A 20636-nucleotide genomic window follows, 5' to 3' on the forward strand; every position below is an offset into this window, starting at 1 on the left:
AGGAAGGGAATGCAGGTGTGGGGACTAGAGGACAGGCTGGAGCTGGCCAGCTGAGGTTTATGCTTATACACTCTGTGTCCTTCATACCATTTCAGAGAGTCCTGCTGACGAGGAGCAGTGGTCAGATGACTTTGTAAGTATTTGCTCCGGGGTCTGGGAGGATAACAAGGCCCTGTGAGAGGCCTTGCGGAGGAATTGTTTCTCAATTATTCACTGGTGTTCAGCTGCACCTCACAGGAAGAGGGCAGGTCTGGAAAGGCAACCCGCCGACGAGGCAGAAGTAAGCTCAGGATGGCCGGCTTGACCCAGCATTCACTATGTGCCAGGCTAAGAACTTGACCTTCCTTGTCTCATTTAATTCTCACCTCAGCCCTAACGAGATTTTCAGTGCTGTCACCACACAGCCAAAATAGATGTTGAAATGTTTAAGTATTTCTCTATCCGTTGGTAAATGCCTCTGCCCTACATTCCCTTGTGTTCTGTCACCTCCTGACCCCTGTCCTGGAGCCCAAACACACTAACAATGAAAGAGTTAATACCTACAGAAAAGTACCTCCAGGACCAACTATGGAAAGTGTCAGTAACTTGCAGTTCCAAATTCAAACCCAGGCCCTCAGAGCTCACAACCAGACTCACAACCACTGAGGTGGCTACTGTGACCTGGAGGACACTATCAGAATTCTGGGAACCACAGAGTAAGAGAGAGGGAACAGGCCATGGAGACATTGGTAGGTGGTGTGCCAGAATGAATTGTGGACCTCCCCAAGGTATTGTCACAATTGCAAGAGCCCCTGAAGCTACTTGTCTCTTAGGTTGAGTCTTGTGCGGACAAGATGTCCTTCCTCACAAAAATTAATTCTAATGTACATCAAATTCATTTAGAATGCCACCCTGATCCAATCTGAGTTTCAGACATACAGAGAATCCAAGAAGGCTCCACACACCTAGGCACCCACTTCCCAGAGAAGAAAATAGAAACTGAGAATTAAAATGATTTTCCCTCTGTCAATCAGTGGCCAGTGGAATGAGAACCCAGGAGGCAGACCTCCACGTAGGCATCAAAATCAGGCCTGAGCCCAGTTCTGGGCTGTGTATAACACCTGGAGCTTATGCAGCCATAGGATATAGCAGTTCCCCCTTTTTCAACCACAGAAAAAGAAAATAAAAATGAGGGGAAGAGGTGATTTCCCTACCAGCCACTTGGGTTTGGAGTCCCTACCAGAGCTCTCTGCAGCTGCTGATCCCCAGACGTGCTGCAGCTGCGCCCCCTCCTGGCAGCATCACAGGGCTGCATCTGCAGCAAAACAAAGAAGCCCAGTGGTCTACATCCAGAGGAGAGAGAAAATGGAATTTGGGGGCTGAATAAAAAGCACACAGTGGGGGCATAAAAAACACAAGTAAAACCAGCTTGGAGAGGAGGGAATGATTTGCCCCAAAGTCAAAAAACCAAAATGAAGATACCAGCTGTAACAAGAATTAAGTAAACGTCCACTCACCATTACTTTTCATGTAGTGGTCCAACACTGCACACAGGATAAAATCCAAGCTTGTTCCTAAAGCTTCCAGGTCTGCCTGAGGAATTCCTGTTATAAAAACTGCAAGTGAAAGAAAATAAGCTAAAAAAGCAAGTTCCCCATCCATTCATTGGAAATCCATGTGTGGATCATGCATTGTGATAGGCAGTGGGAAGGGAGGTGGATGCAGAGGTCAGAAGACCTCTTAAGTCTGAGTCAAACATCGCCTCCATATTATTGTATGCATAAATGGTATCTAGATAAGCTATCTATGGAAAACATTTACAACATGCTATTCCCTGTGTCAAGGGAGAGAAGAGTCTAGAAAGACTTCATCTTCACTGATTGAGCATCAGACCATACTAGTGTATTTTAATGTGGATTTAAAATGTGTATTTTTAAAAAAGGGAAAGAAAGAAAGAGACTGGATTCTGAATGTGTTTCAGGTCTAGGCTCCTCTCTTCCCCTGGCTTATTAGCTCTGCTTAAAACAAAACAACCCACATCCTCTCAAAGACATCTGTGTTGTTTTCTGGGGCATCCCCTCACTTTCTCCTATTTTCTCAGCATTTATGATAGAAAAAAACCTATTGGTTATTCTATTTATTGATTGGGTCCTTTTTCTATCTTTTAAAAATGTATTTTATCTTCTGTTCTTGGCCTACAAATAGAGTCTCAGTCACTCTCATGTTTAAATAGTGTGCTGCAGGGGTCAAGGGAACAAGCTCTGGAGGGAGGAAGGTGTGGCTCAGACCCCGTTTTGCCTCTTGTTAGCTGCCTAACCTTGCAAGGTCAGCATCTCCCAGCCTTGGCTTCCCCATCACTACACTGGGGGAACCACTTTGACCTGCAATGGTAGGAATTGTGCTGGTGACTAAGGGACACAGGTACACTGAGCGTAGTGTCTACGTTTGCAGGACAGCGACTATGAAAATCCAGATGAGCACTCAGACTCAGAGATGTACGTGATGCCTGCAGAGGAGAATGGGGATGATAGCTATGAGCCGCCTCCAGCCGAGCAGGAAACGAGGACCATCCATCCTGCCCTGCCCTTCACCAGGGGCGAGTATGTAGGTAAGGCCACCCCCCACCCCAACACACACCACACACACACACACACACACACACACACACACACACACTCCAACACCAGCTGCTCTGACTTCCAGGCCCCCAGGGAGAGAGGTGGACAAATAGGCTGCTGCCCAAGTGCCCTTTGTTCTGCCCACCATTAGGGCTCTCACTCTTCCAAGCAGGAAATCTGGGTGCTCACAGACGCAGCCCAAATGGCAAATTTCCCCATTCCAGGTGAAAGGTATCTGTCCTAAATCAGGATCACTGAAAATAGGCAAAAATAAATGAATTAATAAATTAATAAAGCACACCCTGATGTTCCCCCCCGCCCCCCGCCCCTGCCCCAATAGGCCCAAGGCAATCCAACCTCTGCTTCTCTTAGGGCTTCCTGCACACGAGTTTATGGAATTTTGCTTAAGAAGTTCATATAGAACTCTGATCACCCTCAAGGATCCCTACTCCCACCCATACCAGACAATCCTGGCCCCCTGCCCACAGGGCAGGAGGGTCAGGGAAACCTAGGAGGCCTGGAATTAGCCTCACAGCTCAAATGGACACAGCTTAGGTCTCGTCTTGAGGGCTGCATGTTCCTTTTATTGTCCATAAAGAAAAAATTTACTTTCCAATCTTAACAGAAGACATTAATTCCCCAAAAGTGAGGCCAGCCAGCATGTCCATGACGGTTGGGGCAGTGCTAGCATTTGTACCAAGTGTTTCCTCACGGAAAGGACTTCTGTCCTTTCTCATTGACTACAACTGCTCCTTGTTTTGTCCCACAATTAGTCTGTAGAGCACCTACTATGTGCCAGAGACAGGACAACATATTCCCCAGACTTTATACTTCACAGTTTAGTGCTTTGCAGATATGGCCTAATCAACTCTCTTCATAACCTCTTTAAAAAGGAAGAGGTTGGCACCAGCCTGTAATCCCAGCAAGTTCAAGGATGGCAAGTTCAAGTTAGGCACAAACCCTGTTTCAAAATTAAAAAGGCTGGAATGAAGCTCAGTGGGAGAATGTCCCTGGGGTCCATCTCAAGTTGGCGGTGGGTGGGGGATGGAAAGTAGCAGCTTGGAAGAACAGACTAACTCGGCTGAGTTCTGTGTGAACTTGACCTCTCAGTCCTCAAGGTTCGTGTGTAATCCACCGTGCTCCAGGCACTGCCCAGTGGATTTGGTAACCGATCTTGTTCAGTCTTTGTAATAACCCTGAAAGGGAGGGGTTTTGCTAGGCACATTTTGCAGACCAGGAAACCGCAAGGGTGGCTAGGCGGTTCATTCAAGGACATGCACTTCAAAACCTGTCTTCTACATTCTTCATTTTGCTACCTTGGATGGACTTGAATATTGCATTAAGAAATCTGAGAGAACTCCAAGAACTGTAAATAAAACTTAATAGGCACAGCAAATTGGATGCCCAAGAACAAAAGCACAGTAAACAACAGTGCCGTTAACCACATACCTTCAACAAGGAAGAAGCAGGGGCTGAGGGCAAGAACAGGCATCAGGAGAGGGTGTGGAGTTAAGGGAATGATGTGCAAGCACCTTTGCACCAAGCTAGAGGACTGTAACAGGAGGAAGCAGCAGGAAGCCAATGATAGCAGTGTAGGCCACTGTAAGTAAAGGTACTGTCCCCAAGGTAGGAAATGCACCAGGTTGTTCCTATGCTTAGAGTTTCCTAAACTGTATCAGTTCAAATCAAAACTTAGCTCACAGCATCAGCTGGGTAGAGTTGCAGTTGCTAAGCCCTCATGGCCTGGCATGGTAATGTTAGTTCTTCTTATTAGGCAGGCATGCCCCACCTGCTGCTTTCATTGCCATCTTTCTCCTCATCCCTACGATAACTCTCTGAAGTGGGTGGCATGATCTTCCATTTTAAAATGAGGAAGTGAGGCCCAGAGAGGTTGAATAGCCAGCCCAACAGCCGCGTGCAGTGAATGGCAGAGGGGGGTGCAGAACCCAGACCCATTTTGGCTTCAGAGCTGGATCTTTCCCCGACATCTGCTGAAAATAGACGGACCTGATGCAAGGGGGTTGCAAGGGTCCTCTAGGAATTGAGGGAAGTCATTGAGGTTGACCCACACAAGTGATGGCCACTCTGGATGTACCTTAGAATAGCCTGGGGAATTTTTAAAAGTTCAGACATAATAGGCCTGGGGTAGGGCAGAGGCCTCAGGATTCTTAAAGCTCCCCAGTTAGTTCTGATATTTAACAGGATTGAGAATTACACCACTTACAGACACACACCCGGGAGTGTGCTGCTTCGGCCCACTGTGCTTGGTAAGAGTGTTGGCATGGCTGTGTTCCTGGGCCTATGGGCTTTCCTCACTCCCCCGGGAGGATGTTTTTCATGAGGATGTTCTTCTGGGGTTTATTGTGTAAGTCAGAGACAAGAGGAACTTTTTGCTGAACATTCTACTTTGCTCTTTAAGGACTGCCCCGCTGATCATTTGTAGCTACATAGATGCCAGTAGTTATATACTTTCTAGATCTTCACGGCCTCCACCCAAGGAATGATCCCCGGAACCTCTATTGAGTTGTGTTTTGTTTGTTTGTTCAAGACAATCGGTCTAGCCAGAGGCAGTCTCCACCCTTCAGCAAGACACTTCCCAGTAAGCCCAGCTGGCCTTCAGCAAAAGCAAGACTGGCCTCCACGCTGCCGATTCCAGCCTCTCTGCAGAAGCCTCAGATCCCACCCAAACCTAAAGACCTCCTTGAGGATGAGGTACCGTAAATCCGCCTGGAATCTCCCCATGGTACAGCAGGGAAGTGAAGTGGATGGCAGAGCTGGCATTTGAACCCAAATAGTGAGGTGTTGGGGCTGGGTGTTGAACAGCTCCCCAGTATCACCTCTGCAACATCCACTGAGGAGAGATTGGCCCCTCATTGAACACAGATATGCCAAGCGCTGTGTGGTTCCAGGGCTTCAGTGATGCCCAGAACAGACCAAGTACCTGTCCTTACAGGGCTTGATACCTGTGATCTTTGACCCTTGAACAGATCACTCAATTTCCCTCAAGTTCCTCATCTGTAAAATCAGAATGTACCTAATTTGGTAGGTATTGCTGTAAAAATCACCAAAATAATGTATATAGCTATTAAAAGCCCACATGACTTGTAATAAGGAAGAATCTTGTGTGTGGGCATGTAATAGCTAATCAGAATGACCCCTGATAAACAAATAGGGTCTGGGGCAATGGGAAAGTGAAAATAGGATGAATTTGTGGCACTTTTGATTCTCAAATCTGTAGTCCAGGGGAAGGCAGACAGGAAGAATGGTATATTAATGCTGAAACATCTGAACGTTGAAGTTGATCTAAGATAATTTTAAGAGCAATCACTTATATTTTTGAATCATGATATTACATTAAATAAAATATTGCTAATAAACATAGGTCACAATAGTAGAATGATCTACTTTATGTCAAAAAAAACAATTATTGGGCTGGGGATGTTGCTCGGTATTGCATTTGTGATTTGTTCATGTGATAATGGGGTTTATAAGATATAGCAATGCCAGGGTGACTTCCTTAGGACATAGATCGTGATGGTTCTTGATAATTCATTTATTTTGTCAGGTAATGATCTTCAAGCATTTAATTGCAATTAGGAAATATATATTATGCATTCCCTGTCTGTAAACCCTATAAAAGGCAAAGCAAAGCCAACAAACAGAACTTGTTGGAATTAGAGCGTTTTTTTTCTGTATTGCTCTTTTGGAATAAAAATGTCTCGATTCCAGAAATATCATTATTCTAAATAGCTCAAATTCTAGACATTACAGATAAAACAGCTTCTAGTGTAATCAAGCACTGCAGGCAAAACAAGTACAAACTGAGAATTCAGAGGAAAGAGTCAATTCTGAAGTGTGAAATTGGGCTAGGAAGCTTTGGGTAGGGCACTGTGCTTCTGGCTTCCCTATAACCATCAGGTATTGGTGCCAAGTGCCAATACCAAAGTTCTGTGTTCAGATACAAGAAATTTGAGGATTTTGTTGACTATGGGCTTGAGAGCAAGGACATGCTTCCTGGGGACTCAGCTTCTTCTGTCACAGGAACTAGTCCCTGCAAGAAAAGCTGGACTCTGGCAATATGTTGCTCAACCTGCCAGCTAATCCAGAGAGGTTGACCCATGGGGCCAAAAGGGTCCTGCAAAGATACTAGAGCCTCTCAACATGCCCACTATTAATGCTGTTAAATCAGCTTACCTCAGCCTTGGCTCTTAGATTAGCCAATTTCAATTCTATTCTCTGAGCCTCTTGATTATCCAGGCACTGAAAATACAAACACAGATAAGAGAACCTGTTTTTTTTTTTTTTAAGAGAGAGAGAGAGTGAGAGAGGAAGGGAGAGAGAGAGAGAGAGAGAGAGAGAGAGAGAGAGAGAGAGAGAGAGAGAATATTTATTTTTTCTTAGTTCTCGGCAGACACAACATCTTTGTTGGTATGTGGTGCTGAGGATCGAACCCGGGCCGCACGCATGCCAGGCGAGCGCGCTACTGCTTGAGCCACATCCCCAGCCCAAGAGAACCTATTCTTTAAAGAGTCTATAGTCTGACACAGTGAGTCTAGCAACAGAGCAGAGGGCAAGAGCTTCCCTCTGATTGGCAGATCTAGAAGACTTCTACTGTTACAGCAATGTACACCCCTCCCCACAAAAAGGTCATACAACCAGACAAGAGCCCAACACAATTTCCTCCCAACTCTAGAGCCTCACTACCTCAGCCAAATCATCTGCAGCCAAAGATGACTGCAGAATTGAGGTGATGTGTGAGTAGAACAACCCAGGACCTTTTGGCCAGGTTTGGAAGTGAAGAAAGAGATGAGAAATTGCAATTAAATGAAAAAATGATAAAAAAAATATGACAGAAATAGGGGATAGGAAAGGTAGCAGAATACAACAATTACTAATTGGGCATTATGTAAAATTGTGGATGTGTAACCGACGTGATTCTGCAATCTGCATTTGGGGTAAAATTGGGAGTTCATAACCCACTTCAATCTAATGTATGAAATATGATATGTCAAGAGCTTTGTAATGTTGTGAACAACCAATAAAAAAATAAAAAATTTAAAAAAATAAAAATATGACAGAAAGAGGGCTGGGGATGTGGCTCAAGCGGTAGCGCGCTTGCCTGGCATGCGTGCGGCCCGGTTTCGATCCTCAGCACCACATACTAACAAAGATATTGTGTCCGCCAAAAACTAAAAATAAATATTAAAAATTCTATCTCTCTCTCTCCTTCTCTCTCTCTCTCACTCTCTTTAAAAAAAAATGACAGAAAGAGAAGGAGGAAGACACAAGTACTAGCGTGTTGTGGATCGGAGTGTGGGTCCTAAATTCTTGCACCAGCTAGGTTCAAATCCCAGATTTACCACTTTTTAACTGTGAGGCCTTGAGCAGGCTATCTAATTATTTTGTGTCTCAGTTTCTTTATTTTGAAACGGAGCAATGATGGTACATACCTTATTGGGTTGTTAGAAAGATGAAATGAGACAATATGTGCAAAATACTTAGAAAAGCACCTGGTGATAAATATTGGTTTGTGTTTCTCCTAGTACCTTTCTTGACTACACACCAGGACAGATTGTAAAAACTGCTTCTAAGATCTTATTATCTCATTTATAGCTTATCGGTATAAAATCATTACCTCCCTGTATCTGTGGTCAATTGATTATTGACAAGGGGCCAAGACAATGGAGAAAGAATTATGTTTTTTAAATAAATAGTGCTTCGAAAACTATATAACCACATACCAAAGAAAAATGTGGTATTAGTATTAGATAGTATTAAACACTATCTAATACCATATACAAAATTAACTAAAAATGATTTATAAACTTAAATGTAAGGACTAAAATTATAAAATTCTTAGAGGAAAGCACAGGAAGAATTCTTTGTGGCCTTGGTTTAGGCTATTTTTTTTTTAGATAGGACAACAAAAAAGCACAAGGAACAAAAGAAAAAGATAAAATGGACTTCACAATTTAAAACTTTCATACCACAAATGATACCATCAAGAAAATGAACTACAATTGACAGAAAAGAGAATAATTTTTTGAATCTTATATCTAATAAAGGACTTGTATATAGAACATACAAATAACTCCTGTGAATTCAACAATAAAAATATAACTGAACTAAAAATAGGCATGGATTTGAATAGACATTTCCCCAAAGATATACAAATGAGCACGTTCACCATTATTTGTCATCAAAGAAATGCAAATCAAAATTACGAGAGACACTGCTTCAAACCTGTGAGGATGCCTGTACCCCAAAGACAGACAATAACAAGTATTGGTGAACATATGGAGAACCATCACACAAAGCTGATGGGGGTGGAAAATGGGGCAGCCACTTTGGAAAACATTTCACTGTTCCTCACACTGTCAAACACAGAGCTACCATCTGACCCAGTGATTTCACTCCTAGGAGGTGAATTCCTAAGAGAAATGAATATCTACCCCAAATTGTGTTCATAAATGCATATAGCAGCATTACTCATAACATCCCCAAAGTAGGAGCAACCAAAGGCCCATCAACCGATAAACAAAATGTGGTATATTCATATGATAGAATATTATTTGTCCATAAAAAGGAATGATATGATGATACATGAAAAAAATCTGGAAATAATCACGTAAGTAAATATGTGACAAAAGACTACATGATGTAGGCTTTCCTTTATATATACAGTGTTCAGAATGAGCAAATCTGTATAGTCAGAAAGAAGGCTTGTGGTTGTCTAGGTCAGGGGAGGGGGTAGATGGGAGAATGACTAAAGGATGCAAGGTTTTTTAGAGGGTAATAAAAATCTTCTAAAATTAGATTGTGGTGATGATGGCACAACTCTGTGAATACAACCAACTATGTTCAGAAAATAATTTTTACAAAATTGTGCCTGTGTTGAATATGTATGAACTTTTTTCCTTGTCATTATTCCCTGACAACTATTTACAGAGCATTGTATCACATTAGGTATTTTAACTAATATAGAGATTATTTAAGGTCTACAAGAGGGTATGCATTGGTTATATGTGAACACTATCTATTTTATAGGGAACTTAGTATCCATGGAGGGAGAAGGTCCTGGAATTAACCCCTGTAGATACCAAGGGATGGCCACATACCAAATTGTACTAAGTAGTCAACTTTACATAGTGTGTTCTTATGGCATGTGAATTATAAGTAAAGCCTTGTTTTATAAAATTCCTACTTCCCTCCCCACAGTCATCTATGAATACCCAGATTCTTCTCATTAATCTATGCATTTCCTTTAGGCTGATTATGTTGTCCCTGTGGAAGATAATGATGAAAACTATATTCATCCAACAGAAAGCAGTTCACCTCCATCTGAAAAAGGTAACAGTCTGCAGATTTCCACATCTGACAACTTCTAGAAGTTACTCAGGACATTCAGAACTCTTTAGTAGTAAGCACTAAGGGTTCAGACATGGCAATGCTCTGGCCTCTCTCTCCTGTAGCCACAGCATGGGCCTCCTTTGGCTGGTGGAGCACAGAGATCAGTGAGCAACTCATCTCTGGAGCCTTTCCCCCTACCTTCCTCATTCTACTTTCCTCTCCCATGATTTAATATTTCCATCCCAACTTCTAAAAGCACTGGGTTACCTTCAGCTGCCCTTGCATAGAAAGGATTTCTCATAGAGCTGCAAGCTACCATGTTGCCTTATGCATGCTGCACTAGGAACAATTTCCTTAGAGAACTGGTGGGGTGAAAGAGTGAACTGTGCTCTGAATCCTGATTCTTAAAAGGTCCTGGTATCCCAGGCTTATGAGAAACATTGCATTTATAAATTCTGTACAGTGTAGCAGATGCTCTCACAAACAAGTTACCCTAAAAAAGCCAGTGCCACACTCTCAGGTCTGGCACCAAAATAGGGCATGTTTATTCTGAATGTAGTTCCTTTGCAGAATATAATCCCATGCACTTGCCTCTTCAGGCAACACTACCCATCTAATAAACTTGACTGCAAGGTATTAACTCTGCCTCCCTGTAGCAACACTTTCCTGTACTCCTAAGACCCACCTGAATTCCCAAGCCACCATTGCCATAAAACAACACATACACACTTCTCTTCACCCTCCCCCTAAAACACACACACACACACACGCACTCCAAGAGAAATTGTATGTATTGCATGTTGAAGGGAAGTTGGGGAGTTGGGGGGACTATTAACTTGGCCTTTCCATGATTAGGTTGAACATACTTCTACTAAAAAAACAAACATTCATCTCCTAGAACTTCAGTTTGGCAAATGATATTCCCTGGATTCATTTTAACAAATCCCTGTCATAAAATAATCTGATTATGCCTTTAATCCTTAATATATCCATTCCAGAGATTTCCTGTGAGGAGACTTCTTTGAATGGTTTGTGTGTTTAATAAGGGTGTCTCTTACTCATTCTTGGCAAATTCCATAGACTGACCCATTAGGACCCTTTAGTTTTCCTGATGAGGTAATTTTCCCCAGGAGAATGTATCTGTCATGGTTATCTGTATATATTTTTGTGTGTTTAAGCTCCTATGGTGAACAGATCAACTAAGCCAAGTAGCTCCTCCAAGCTGACCTCTCTTCCCGGAACAGCTTCAGGTATAGTATCACGTGATTTGGTTTGGTTTTGAATTTTTCCAAATGTGATCTATAGCTCAGATCCAACATGAAGAAATCAACACTTGTATTTCCCATTTCTTAGTAGATGGGAACAGTGTGGTGGCTCCTCTGTGGAAAGAACCCCCACCCCAGGCCCTTGGCCTCTGCTAGACAAGTCCTGGTCTTCATCCCACCTCACTAAGCACTTGACGGCTTCTCCTGTCTCTGGTCCCTAGATGAGGATTTCCCCAGGGTTTGGCCCTCAGCTCTTCCACTGTGGTGTTAAAATCAGGGGATTTGAGTCAGACAACCTGGGTTGGAATCCTTGGTTACCAGCTGTACCATCCTGGACTTGTGCTCCCCAGATTTTGTTATCTATAAGTGGAGACAAACATCAGCCCCTGCCCTTGACAGGAGAATTCTGAAGTCATGACAAGAACTCTTAATGAGTGCCTGGCACACCGTCAGTGTTCAGGAAAGAGGATGACTTTTCATATTTTTAGGTCTGTCCACTCTTCTGGCGTTGCTTCTTGTGTCTATGGGATAACTCCCTGGTATCCAGCCCCTGCCTGATTTCCCTTCTGAGGGTCATGGTGTCCCTGCAAGCTCAATATTGCCATCACTGAGCTCAAAGCTAAATTGCCATCCTGGTTCCTCCAGGCTACACATCTCAGAGTTCCTGAGTTCTTTCCAAAGCCTGCAGTTTCTTCCTTCCAAATGTGCTCTTCCATTTTAGCAGCTACACCCTAGGTGGGGCTTTCTTCCTTTATCACTGCGTACCTTCTGGTCTGTCACTTAGCCACACCCCTGCCTCTCGGCTGTCTCCTTAGCAACAAGAATGAGCTTCTGAACTCCCGCAGATATTGCCAGCTCATCCCATTATGTGTCACTCCTACCCAAGCCATGGACATCCAGAAGTCCCTGGTTGTCTCCTCCTGTAGGTTTTGGCAGCCCCCAAACCTATAGATACTGAATAGTACCCACAACCCTCAAGATCAGAGATACTGAGGGGTACCCACTCCCCACCCTATTACCAGCAGAGTCCCAGAGTGTTCTCTCTGTCTCTGTCTCTCTCCCCTACACACACACACACACACCCTGTCCCGAGTTGAACACAAGGGTTTGGAAGTTTAGGCTCTGCTTCATTGACAGGATCCTTGAGAGAAAATGAAGGGGAAACTATTTTTAAAAAATCATTTCTTAGACTCTTTCCTGGTGAAATTGTTCACCTTTCTCACAATTTCTAGTCTGACCCTCTTCCTCAGAACTCACAGCCTTTTTAAATGTGGGAATGGGAAATCAGAGCCCTGTTTCAGCTTATCTTAGGTTCTGGGAACAAAGGGCAGCTTGCCAGCCCAAAATGTCATGATGAGGCTACTATAGTCCCCGTTGAAATGGGGAGCCAAATCAGGATGAGAGTTTGACTACAGATGAATGAATCCTCCTTTAGAAACCAGTTTATTAATCTCAGCTCTGCTTGCCTTACAAGGACTTTTTCCTAAAACACACCCTGTACTCCAATCTGCCTGTACTTCATGGGTCCTGCTCTTTGGTCTTTATGTGGGTTTTTACTTTTAAGACACCAAATCTTGTCTATTCTTTAAGACCCAGTGTGAGGCCTCCCGCTTTGGTTTCTGTGGCCCTTAGAGACCTCTCCTTTACCAAAAGTCTCCCCATGTATCCTTGGCCCTTACCTGTTTCCTGATCACTCTGTGTCTCATCTAATTCCATAAGTATATTAGAGGCTCCTTGAAGACCTCTGCATGAACAGCACTCATTCAGGAGGCCTTTACTGACCCCACATTGGGATAGGGTTCCATCATGTCCTCTCCTATACTGCCCTGTGCATGCCCTTTGTCCCATGACCCCTGGGGAGACTCCTGTCTTTCCTCTAAGACTCTCAGTTCCATGTCCCAGCTGGCTCAGGACCTAATTCAAAGGAGGCACTAAAATAGTGAAGAGCCAGTTGGTTAAGAAGGGACGTCCCCAAACACTGGCTGTATTTAAAGAATCTCATGGCACCATCACGAGGGCATTAGACCATTGGATGTATTACTCACAAGTTTGATATTAACCCAGTGGAGCTGTATTTTAATATTAGAGGCATCAGATGAAGAAACCAAATCTAAACAAGAAAATAATGTCCTGGTCATGGGATTATTGCATGCAGATGGGAGGAAGGACGGGGGCTAGAGGCAGTGAGGTGACTTGGGAGGGACCACCTCACATTAGGACCTCTGGAAAAGGTTGGTTTTGGCCCTCTGGAAAAGGTTGGTTTTGGCCCTGTGATAACCAGTAAGGTGCTCACTGAGGAAGACATAGGAAATGAGGTGCGTTGGCAGGCTCTGCCCTTCCCTTGGTGTTGCCTCCTGAGAAGCACAGAGGCATGAACCCAGCCCAGATTCCAGGCCAGAGGGCTCCTGTCCCGGCTCTTGACACTTGCTAGGACCTTGTGCAAGTGAAATAATCGCTCTGTTTCTTCCTCTGAAAAATGGAGGAAATGGCACCTATGCCTAGTGGTATTATGAGAAGTAAAGGAATAAATACATAAGGATCACACTCATAAAATGAAAGATTCTGTCATTATTACGGTTACCCTTAAGAACCCCTTCTTTTACCTGCCTTGATTTGGGACCATTCTGGTGGAGCATCCTGTATACCTCTCAGGGGACAATTTTTTTTCTTCCTTCTGATATAAAGTTTTACTCTAAATCAGGGCTTCTCAGCCTTGGCACTATTAACATTTGGGGTCAGATAATTCTCTGTAGCAAGGCTGCCCCGGAGTAAGATATTTGGCCGCATCCCTGGCCTTTTCCCCATAGAAACCAGAAATATCTGCTGCATTTCCAAATTTTCCCTTGGAGCATCCTAACCAAGAATTGAGCTCTCCCAGAAAGCAAGGGTCCTGGAAGTGAGGAGAAGGTATCAAGTGAACTGGGTCTGGAGTCCCAGAGCAGCTGGAAGACCCTGGCCCATGATATAGTTAGTTTCCATCTTCCCTGGGCATCCAGAAAAGTACCCCCTCCCCATTCCCTTTCTCTTTCACCTCCTAAGGGAGAAGCAACAAGTGAACCTGACTTGCTAAACCACGTCCTGTGACGTCTTGGCAGGGAAGCAAAGTGTCTGCCAAAGGTTTAGGCTCAAATACCCTTGGAGTAAGCCCTAGCCTTGCCACCCACCCTCTGGGAGCCCCGGTTTGCCCTACCTGATGTTACATGAGACTTGGAGGTGACACATTTACAGTACCTGGCACTCTGCTGGCTCCCTAGAGAGACTGTGATGGTTGATCACAAGACACTAAAACAAAGACAATAATAATCATGTTTCCCAAGATCCTTCATGAGTTATAATTTACCTTTATCGGTTGTAATTTACATATCTCAAAAGTCACCCATCTTATGCATATAACTCAATGATTTTTGTAAACCATTACATTTATAGTAATATGTTATATAACCAACACCATAGTCCAGTTTTAGAAAATTTCCATGCCTACCCCACCTCACCCCCAAAGATCCCTTATATCCATTTATAGTTACTGCTGTTTCTACCCCCAGCTCCAGGCAACCACTGGTCTGCTTTCTGTTGCTATAGATTTGCTTTTTCTAGATATTTCATATAGATAGAATCATACAATATGCAGTCTTTTGCATTGGGCTCCTTTTCCTTAGCATAATGTTTTTGACCTTCAAAAACTTTAAATCTCTTCCCAGTATATTACCATTATTATATTTGACCAGTTCTTTAAAATTGGAAGTTACAATATTATCTTACCACACTAACTCTGAGTTAGATAAGGTAGGTAGTAGTGCCCCCATTTCACAGAGGGCATAACTGAGGCACTGTGGCTTGCAAGAGGCACCCAGCCAGTTGGGTGATAGGTGAAAAACGAGAACCCTGTCTTCCTGATTCAGGACCACCGGTTTTCTGCCAGCACTTGTCCTCTACCACAGAGAAGAGCTGGGAGGCCCTCCTTCTCCTCTGGTCACCAGAAGTTATTTATGGAGAGGTGAAGGAAAGGGAAGACGTTGGCAAGGTGTTTGGAGATATGAGAGAAGGGGAAGCTTAGTAGAAACGCCAGGCAGTGAGTCTGACAAAGATAACTTACCAAGGCCAAAGGAGTCCTTGACATTTAAGTAGAGGGAAACCCCTGGTAGGAAACACTGACATAGACCTTCTTTCTACTTCCTTATTTTTCTGACAAGAACTTTTTTTTGCTCTTCCTTGAAATCTTCCACTAAAATCTATGAGCAGCCCAGGGATATTGTAGCAGCATCAAGCTTAAGTATTCAATTTGTACACTAGTTAACTAAACTCAGTTGGACTCATGTGACATATTGAGATGACATTTCAGTTTATTGTCACATGAAATGTAAAATTCTAAATGTAGTCTTTTTCCCAAATAGCTTTTTAAAATCATATCCAAATCAGGCAGCCTGTAAGTAGGAGTGGCATTGGAGGTGGCAGTGCTTCATTGGGTCCTAGGGAAAAACTACCCACTTTTTTTTTTTTTTTTTTTTTTTGGTACCAAGGATTGAACCCAGGGGTGCTTAACCACTAAGCTATATCCCCAGTCCTTTTTTATATTTTATTTAGAGACTGGGCCTCACTGAGTTGCTGAGTACCTCACTAATCTGCTGAGGCTGGCTTTGAATTCGTGATCCTCCTGCCTCAGCCTCCCAAATTGCTGGGATTACAGGCATGCACCACTGCACTACCACTTTTTGCTGTCACTGTTGCTTGTGTTTAGGAAGTTAGTCCTATGCGAGGACTGTGCATAGAAAAAGAGTAGCTGAGCTCTGAGCAGAAACCTGAGGGCCTCTCTGTAGTAATGTCTATGAGAATAAACCCTGCCATCTCTTTTTAAATACTTTTTGTGGCCTTTTTCTCTTGTTAGTTTTCAGATATGACGACATGGGGTACACGTGTCTTGCCTGTGTCAAAAAGGCGGAGGCCTTGGTCCACTCCTTCAAGACCTACACTGGGTACTGACACGAGGCCTTCAAGTGCTCTACACAGACCAGCTCTCAATAATTCTTGGCAATTGATTATTGCCTCAGTGTTATTGTGTGCTCTGATTATTGTCTCAGTGTTACTTCTGAGCTGTCTTGCAAACTAAAATAATATATACCAGGGGCAGCAGGTCCAACTTATGCTTATGAGCATCTCCCATAAGCCCATTAGGAATTGTGGACTTATCAATATAGTAGTTCTTAATTAAATATTTATTCAATTTAATTTGATTCGACAAGAGGTCTTATCAGAACCCCGTAAGTTTCACTGAGAAACAATGTCCTAGGAGCCCAGCATCTGCCTGAGAGGGAGCAGCCAGCAGACACTGATGGCTGGCTTAGCTCTGGCCTCCCTGCTCCAGGCCTTCCCTCTTCCCCAGCTATGAAGCTCTCCCCTGCCTCTCATGCTTCCTGCCTCATAAGGTTGTCTGGCTCTGTCTTCAAATGAGAAGGGAGTTGGGTTAGGGCACAAGACCCTCTGGGTCTCTTCTGTGAATTTGAAAGATGATATTTGGGGAGAAGCCTGCCACTTGTCCCAATTGGACTATTTGTGCCCTAGGCAAAGGCCCTGAGAACATTGCAATGAACAAGTGAATATCCAATGTGAGGTGAAGTACCATGTATGGTATGGAAGTGGGGTTATGGATGAGCAGGGTCTATACTGTGTATCAGGAGTGGTGACTTTGACCTTTTCTCTCAGCACCTTTGTGATGCACATCTGTACATCTGTACATGGATGCAAGTGTGAGCTCTTGGCTTCACAACTAGCAATATATGCAACACAAAATGTGTATGTTCCTGAGTCTGCTAGAAAGGCCAGCCCCATTGAGACCATCAGCCCCAGGCGCAGGACACAGGGACTAACTGTGTGTGTGTTAATGCAGGTCGGAACAGCGGGGTCTGGGAATCCAAGTCACCTTCACCAGCGGCACCATCTCCACTGCCGAGGGTTGGGTGAGTACTTGCTTCAGAAGCATCTCTGTGAAATGTGACGAGGTGGGACGACAGGACCCTGCTGTCCTGTAGACTCTGAGCAGAGTTCTCTTCTACCTCCAAGGCAGGCTGCACTTTGGACGTGGGGAGCCCCTGCTGAGACAGGAAGGGAGGATCCTCCCATAGAGTTTTAATTAAATCCTGAGTTCTTTGACTTACTGTTGACTTACTGTGTTCAACACAACACCCTGACTTTTAGATGCTCCAGCACCAAAATAATTTTGAGGCTTCCTAACGGGTTTTATCTTTACTTTCTGATGGTCTATAAATAAATGTGCGTACCATTTGCAGCCTACGTTAGGGTGCTCAAAGCAACACCATGGAGGCTCCCTTCCAACAAAAGGGTTATTCTTTCTTACTGAATCCAAAGGGGCTTTGTATATGGTCAGATGAATGTTGTAATGCGTTAATATTACGAACAGTGACCCTGTGAAATTATGTTGGCTCAATAGGTTATTTTAAAAGCACACTTCAATATATTTATTTAAATATATATTCAATATATTTAAAGTGCTTGCATGGTTATAATCTTAACTCTGCCTTAACTGGAAAGGAAGGAAGGAAGGAAGGAAGGAAGGAAGGAAGGAAGGAAGGAAGGAAGGAAGGAAGGAAGGAAGAAAGAGAAGAAAAACTTAATTTCAGGGATTTATGGACCAAAACTCTCCACACTTCTCTTTTGGCTCAGCTTTATCACTTGGGGCAAGTTACTTAGCCTCCATTTTCTCTTCTCTAAAATATGATGATAATATCCATTTGAAAGGGTCATTGTAAAAGGTTTAAATAACTGTGGAGAGCCTAACCCAACTTTAGGCTTCTTGCAGGCACTGGGTAATTGTTGTTATTATACCTCTCCTATCCCCCTAGCTGCAGCTGTCATTCAAAAAGAGAGAGGGAGAAGGAAGTGGGGGGAGATTAAAATAAACACCCAAGAGAAGCACAAAACCTGAGCAGTATTGGGTTCCCGGCTGTATTGGAAACAGAAATGGTAGTGAAGGCAGCACCTCCAGGGCCACGATTCATAGTGGTTTGCAAACTCATTTGGCCTTGGATCTCTCTGAATGAAATTTTACACAGACGTGTAGAAGAGAATAGTCACCTAGAAGCAGGTGGGAGGTTGGTGTGGGGAGGCACCGGCCCCAACCTGCCCTGCCTCGCTGTCCTCTTATCCCACTCCTGCCCTAAGCAGGTGGCTCAGGTGCCAGAGGGGAAGCAGGGGGCTCTGCATACACACTTTGTAAATGCCGGTCCTTGTGTCACAGGTGAGGAAACCGAAGCTCAAATTTGCCACACAGTCAAGAGAAAGGGCCCAAGGTCACCTTGTAATCAGAACTGGAGCAAGAGCTGCACCTGTTTGCTCTTGTCCATCGCCCCTAGCCTTTCCTCATCTGTCAGTGGACTCTGTTTGAACCAGGAGGTCATAACCAAATCCTATTTCCATCCCTCTCTGCCCTTCAAGGACAGCCTTCCTACCCACTCCTATCTCTTTCATTATTCTACTTTAAATTTGGGAGTAAGATGGTAGCTACTTTTATCTTCATTGTGTTTTAACAAAGCTAATTTCTTTTTATTCCCCAGGAAAAAACCAGTTACACCACTGAAGACGGTAAGTTAATTTTGCATTTAGAAGTGTCTCATATTTTCTGCAGTGTTTATTCTTATCCACTTATTTGAAGTTGACAATGCTTCCAGCTATACTGAACGCAGCAATCCAACTAGCTGCTATCCAACTAGTCCAGAGGAACCTGGAGTCCTCAGGTAACCTGGGAGGCTGATGCCTGAGAGGAGCTTGTCCTCACTGGACCTTGGTGACTTCTCTGAGGGTGTGCAGCAGATTTCCAGTGGGGGCCAGACTCTCTGCCTCCCACCACCTCTGCCTTTCCCACAGGAAGCCCTTGTCTTGCTGCCCTGCCTCCCCCACCACCACCACCCAAGTAAAATGGCAGGCAATTGTCAGTCAGGCATGCAGGCTCAGACTAAACTCAGATTCTGGCCAGAACTTGGTGAACCTGGGCCACCCCATCATACAAGGCAGTCCTTTGTTTTATCATAATTCAAAAAACCCTTCTGTGGAACCTGACATTGATAATCCCTTAGCAAACACACAGAAGGTGGAGCCAAGAGACCAAACCTCTTCCAGGTGTTAGATGACCACTGCACAAGTGCTACTCCTGGGCAGCTGCTGGGGTCACCATACCCGTGAACCCCAATGATGGAACAGAAGGGTTCCCACACCAAGATGACACTGTTTCTCCTATGAGACACTTCCAGTCAGTTATCATTTAATGCAAAGTTTGGAATGGGGACTGTGTGTTTATAATTGTTGTCGTGATTGAAATACTAGTTATGCATCAAAGAAAACTGCCAAAATATTTATTTTAGTAATAGTGCTTTGGCTTTTTAAAAAAATGTTTATTTTTTAGTTTTAGATGGTTACAGTATCTTTATTTTATATTAATGTGGTGCTGAGGATCGAACCCAGTGCCTCATACGTGCTAGTCGAGTGCTCTACCACTTGAGCCACAACCCCAGCCCTGCTTTGGTTTTTACTTCTATGTTCCACTATTTGACCATCTTTGCCTTTTTTTCCCTCACACAGACTCCAGTTGCCTCTCAACAGAATGCATCAAGTGGTTGTGAAGGTAAATCTATTACTTTGAAAAATTAGCATGTCCTTTAAAAGTAATTTTAATTAAGGATTTGTACTAAATCTAATTTTATATTTCCTTCACTCTTTACAAGGCAATGAAAAATATAAATTTTCTAGATAGCCTTTCACTTTGCACGAGTAGTGAGTAGCAAAGCTAGCTCAGAACGTGAGCTTTACCAGGTAGGGTGTTTGAAGTAGACTACAGTCTACCTGCCAAATACCTGCCCATTTGCAGACAGGAATGATTGGCCAGGAAACAGTGCATTGGCCCTACATAGATGTAAAGACTCATTTAGAGCTATTAACGTATCTTAGAAATATTTGAACAAGTTTCTTTCTCCCCCCTGCCCCCTCCTCTGAGTTCTTGGGATTGAACACAGGGCCTCACAATGCTAGGCAAAGGCTTTACCATTGAGCTATATTCCCAGCTCTGAATAAGTTCTTTTTGCTAAGTTTTAAAACTGATGTTTTTAAAATTCAGCTATCTTAGTACATCTTCAATTGCTCTTCTGCCTTTGTTTTATCATAACTCAAAAATCTTACCTTTTAAATAACTTCCCTATTAAAAATATTTACATTTGAAAAATGTGTAATGGGAAAAAAGGACATAAGAATCATTCATAATATCAACACTTAAAACACTACATAGCCGTTCAAGTCCTACACACTTCTAATTGCATACTCAAAGGTACCTAATGCTAAAACCATAGTGAAGGTTCCTCTCACTGCTTCCTGCATTCATGTGGACATATCTACATAGAATGTGCTGGTTTCTCTGATGATAGAC

At 43.5% G+C, this 20636-nt stretch overlaps 2 protein-coding genes across 10 annotated transcripts in view; one reads left to right on the forward strand and one right to left on the reverse strand.

Annotated features, from left to right (window-relative positions):
* Nucleotides 1-20636, reverse strand: part of Dntt (DNA nucleotidylexotransferase) — a 193361-nt gene that overhangs the window by 104183 nt on the left and 68542 nt on the right. For 3 of the 7 annotated variants that reach the window (XM_078034156.1, XM_078034290.1, XM_078034077.1), the window contains 4 exons: nt 6792-6857; nt 2743-2851; nt 1497-1595; nt 1220-1294 (listed from right to left, as the gene is read on the reverse strand). In XM_078034156.1, the coding sequence (XP_077890282.1) occupies nt 1220-1281 (62 nt within the window). In that variant the 5' untranslated portion in view covers nt 1282-1294; nt 1497-1595; nt 2743-2851; nt 6792-6857. Of the gene's footprint in view, nt 1-1219; nt 1295-1496; nt 2438-2742; nt 2852-6791; nt 6858-20636 lie in introns of those variants that run through there. The other 4 variants (XM_078034178.1, XM_078034224.1, XM_078034108.1 and 1 more) reach the window with 2 other exon arrangements.
* Nucleotides 1-20636, forward strand: part of Blnk (B cell linker) — a 68678-nt gene that overhangs the window by 36236 nt on the left and 11806 nt on the right. For 2 of the 3 annotated variants that reach the window (XM_040273756.2, XM_013362857.4), the window contains 8 exons: nt 96-133; nt 2416-2587; nt 5146-5309; nt 9866-9947; nt 11126-11197; nt 17094-17163; nt 18778-18805; nt 19799-19841. In XM_040273756.2, the coding sequence (XP_040129690.1) occupies nt 96-133; nt 2416-2587; nt 5146-5309; nt 9866-9947; nt 11126-11197; nt 17094-17163; nt 18778-18805; nt 19799-19841 (669 nt within the window). The remainder of the gene's footprint in view (nt 1-95; nt 134-2415; nt 2588-5145; nt 5310-9865; nt 9948-11125; nt 11198-17093; nt 17164-18777; nt 18806-19798; nt 19842-20636) is intronic. The other variant, XM_005335282.3, reaches the window with a different exon arrangement.

This window comes from Ictidomys tridecemlineatus, chromosome 1, assembly GCF_052094955.1.
Source record: "Ictidomys tridecemlineatus isolate mIctTri1 chromosome 1, mIctTri1.hap1, whole genome shotgun sequence".
Lineage (NCBI taxonomy): Eukaryota > Metazoa > Chordata > Mammalia > Rodentia > Sciuridae > Ictidomys > Ictidomys tridecemlineatus.